The sequence below is a fragment of the Ziziphus jujuba genome, chromosome 10 (genome assembly GCF_031755915.1).
Source record: "Ziziphus jujuba cultivar Dongzao chromosome 10, ASM3175591v1".
Taxonomy (NCBI): Eukaryota; Viridiplantae; Streptophyta; class Magnoliopsida; order Rosales; family Rhamnaceae; genus Ziziphus; species Ziziphus jujuba.
This window is the reverse complement of record NC_083388.1, coordinates 8,010,738-8,014,210: the sequence shown is the minus strand read 5'-3', so window position 1 is coordinate 8,014,210 and position 3,473 is coordinate 8,010,738. Positions and strand designations below refer to the sequence as shown.

At 33.4% G+C, this 3,473-nt stretch overlaps 1 protein-coding gene across 1 annotated transcript; it reads left to right on the top strand.

The window, feature by feature from the left end:
- The first annotated feature begins 851 nt into the window (after nt 1-851).
- On the top strand, nt 852-2,563 carry LOC107410928 (uncharacterized). Its single transcript, XM_016018417.3, has 4 exons — nt 852-893; nt 984-1,048; nt 1,166-1,688; nt 1,784-2,563. The coding sequence occupies exons 1-4, from the start codon at nt 852-854 to the stop codon at nt 2,561-2,563; spliced, it is 1,410 nt and encodes a 469-aa protein (XP_015873903.3).
- Nucleotides 2,564-3,473: the final 910 nt, after the last annotated feature.

Genomic DNA, 3,473 nt, shown 5'->3' with positions numbered 1-3,473 from the left:
ACTTCGCCGCCATTGTTGCAGATATCTATGAATCTGGATCTCTGATACCACTTGTTAGGAAATTGAGGTATAAAACTCACAATTATAGCTGAAGTACAAATGATAAAATGAGAAGTTTGTGCGTAAAATATTCAAATAAAATACACACAAATAATTGATAATTGTAGAAGGATTTTATTAAAGCAAAAGAATAAAATAATTTCTCTTTAAAATAAAGAGAGCACAAATAATAATACCCTCTCTCTTATAATAGGAGAAAACCTACACACTCTCTTACAAAGGAAAAACACGAATATTTAGGAAAAATCTTTTCTTTATTTTCTCTCTAATACTCTCCTTCTCTCTCTTTGTTTCTATGTGTATTTCTCACACCAAAATGGAATCAATCTTTACAAGGAAGATAAAGACATATATATAAAGGCATATGGCAATAGAAAGAGGTGGTAGAGGTTGTAAAATTCAAATTGAATTCCTTTGCTAATTGTAGAAAGCTTGCTGCCGTGCCACCTATATTCCTTGCATTAATTGTTCCTTTTTGGTCAAACAAAATGGCTTAAGGATAAGAAAAGTTGCTGCCACCTTAGTAGAAGTATGAAGAAGTTTGAAGAAGCAAGAAGAAGCTTGCACTAATTATAGCACCTCCTTTGACGGGTCAAGTTTCTTAATTGATAAGCAAATGTGGCTTTACTTGCCACCACAAATTTCTTGTGATTTATTTTTTTTATCTGAAGTTGAAACTTGTATGTATTTTGATTGATTTATTAATTGGCAACAACAAAATAGATTACTCCAAGTGCTTTTTGTTTTTTCTGCTTTCCTTTATTTGTTAAATTTCTCAGATCTTATAATGGATGTTAACTCACCATTCAGCATTGTTTTACTCTAATGAGAATGTAATTATCTGCAATTATTACACTAAATCATACCTAACAAAAGTGTGGAAATCCCATGTTTTAATTGGACATAAACTTTGTTTTTGACAGTGCCAGCAGCTATCTGAAGCTAATCAAAGCAAATCGGAAAAAGGATTCGAGTTTCAAACTCTCAAGTTTTTATAAAATCCATGGCTAATAAACAAGTGGATAATATGATTAGCGTGGTAGTCTTGGTGGACAAGGAGAATTTTTGCTGAGTCTGATGATGATTTGATTGATACTCTTTTTAGTTTTTTGACAATTCCTGTGGGAACAATTATCAGGCTTTCCTTTGACAAATCAACAGTGAAGACAGGTTGCATGAACAACTTATACAAAAGCGTTGAGAATATTGATGTTAAGCATTTCCATTCTAGAGCATTCAAGCAGATGTTGCTAAGTCCTCGCAATAATGCCGAATCTCATTGCAGGAAGCTGAAGCTTAAAATAGATGATCAGACTACTAAGTACTTTGCCTACAGCAATGGGGCCACAACTTGTTCCGGGCTATTAAGTCATTACGAAGGTTGTCTTTGTAGATGTAGAAGATCCATGGATTATGAAGTACTTATGAGAAAAGGAGAGTCAAAAACGCCTTTTTTTAGTGATAAAGATGGAGGTGTATTTGTCAAAGGGTTGAGCAGATTCATAATCAGTGATGATTTACAAGTGACGCCCCTGACCACTGCAGCAAGCTTCTCTTTGTTTTCCAAGCTTGGAATCATGGATTGGAGTGGCATTGAGAATAACATTTTCTATCTACGGGTTGATGAGGTACATAAAAATTTTAATTTTTTAAATGTCAAAGATTGTGTTTTCACATCTCTAAGCAACTCAGTTTTTTGTCACCTCATCGTGTCCTCTTTCAGGCTCTGAATTTGCTAATATGCTCATCAGTATCAAAAACACCATTGACAGAAACTCTTCTGAAGCATAAAGTAGCGACCGAGTTAAACACAGGAAATTTTAATCAAGGAAAACCTGTTGAATACCAAATGGAAGAAGAGAAGAATATTCGAGATGGAAAGGTTACTATCAAGCCTATGGTGAGCAAATCTAAAAAGAAAGTATGTTATGCAGAAGCAAAGAAAGACTTTATGAGTTTGCTCTTCAGTTTCCTAACCATTCCACTTGGGCATTTTGTGAAACAAAAATGTAGCAGTTCTTTGAATGGATGCATAGATCACTTGTACAAGAGTGTACAAGATCTTGATGAGCAATGCTTGAAGACCAATTACCATAAGGAACTACTAGTTAGTCCCAAGCTTGCCTCTGGCATTGGTTATCAGAATGATTTATTAGGAATTGAAGAAGCACATCCTCCAAATTATTATGGGGGCAACATAGGCATCTTTGCATATATTACTAGCGATAAAAGTTTTATTCCTTCTTATGAAAGTAAAATGATAACCGAACTGAAAGTTGTGGATCCAAAATCTCATTACAAAGACGGAGAAAATGGTGAAGGATTTATAACAGGACAGGCAATTTTCACAGCGACAGATGGTCTGATAATAAGACCTATATCTCCAATCTTAGGCCTTTCCATTCTCAATGAATTGAAGGTACCTTTTAGTGACATTGAGGAACAAACTATGCTTGTGTGCAAGAAGGAGGTAAGCTTCACTAATCTTCTTAACTCTTTTTAAAGGGCAACTACATTTTCCCCACTCCATAATACAACTTTTTGCACTTTAGCCTCCAAACTACAAATCACATAGTCCCCTAAACTATTATTTTCTGTCAATTTAGTGCAATCATGCAATTTTACATAATAAATTCAGTAAAATTAGCCATACATATTATTGTCTAAAAGTAGAATAAAACAGTATCTGTCGTGATTGGATTTAAATGATAATAAAGTAGTATATATTTCATGGGGCAATATGAGAGATTTTGTAGTATAGGGGGCAAAATCTAGAAAGTAATATAGTTGAAGCGGTAAAACGTAGATATCCCCTTGTGTAATTTCAATTTTTCAAGTTGAAAACTTTAGTACAATAGAAAGTATATGCAAAGATATTAAACCAAATTCTTTTCCTACTTGTCATCATTGATGATGTTTTATAAACCCAGAAGATAAGCTGCCTCTTTTGCTTTATTTACTTTTTCATCGCCCCCTCAATATATGTTTGATACATTTTTAAAGCTACAGTTTATGCCCCTAATATCGTCTTAAAAAAATGTTTTGCGTTGCAAGCTTTGAGTCTTTGCAGAGTTGTTTCGTGTCGGAATCTGCTCTAACCAATACCTTCATTCGGGAACCAAACTAATTCAAATGTCAAGGATAATATGTATCAGAACATTGAAAATAAAGGGGATGCATTAAGATTTCAATTATATATGCATATATATGATGTGTAAGAATATTTTCATATAATGTAAATGTATGATCTGCTTAGAGGGTGATGGACTCGACCAAAGTACTGGAAGTGAGTATAGTAATAAACAATTTTTATTTTTATTTTATTTTTATGTTTTATTTTGTTTTAATGTAGTGTGCATTATCAATTTGACCGAATTCACTAGAAAATTGCATAATTGGACTACAGTGATATA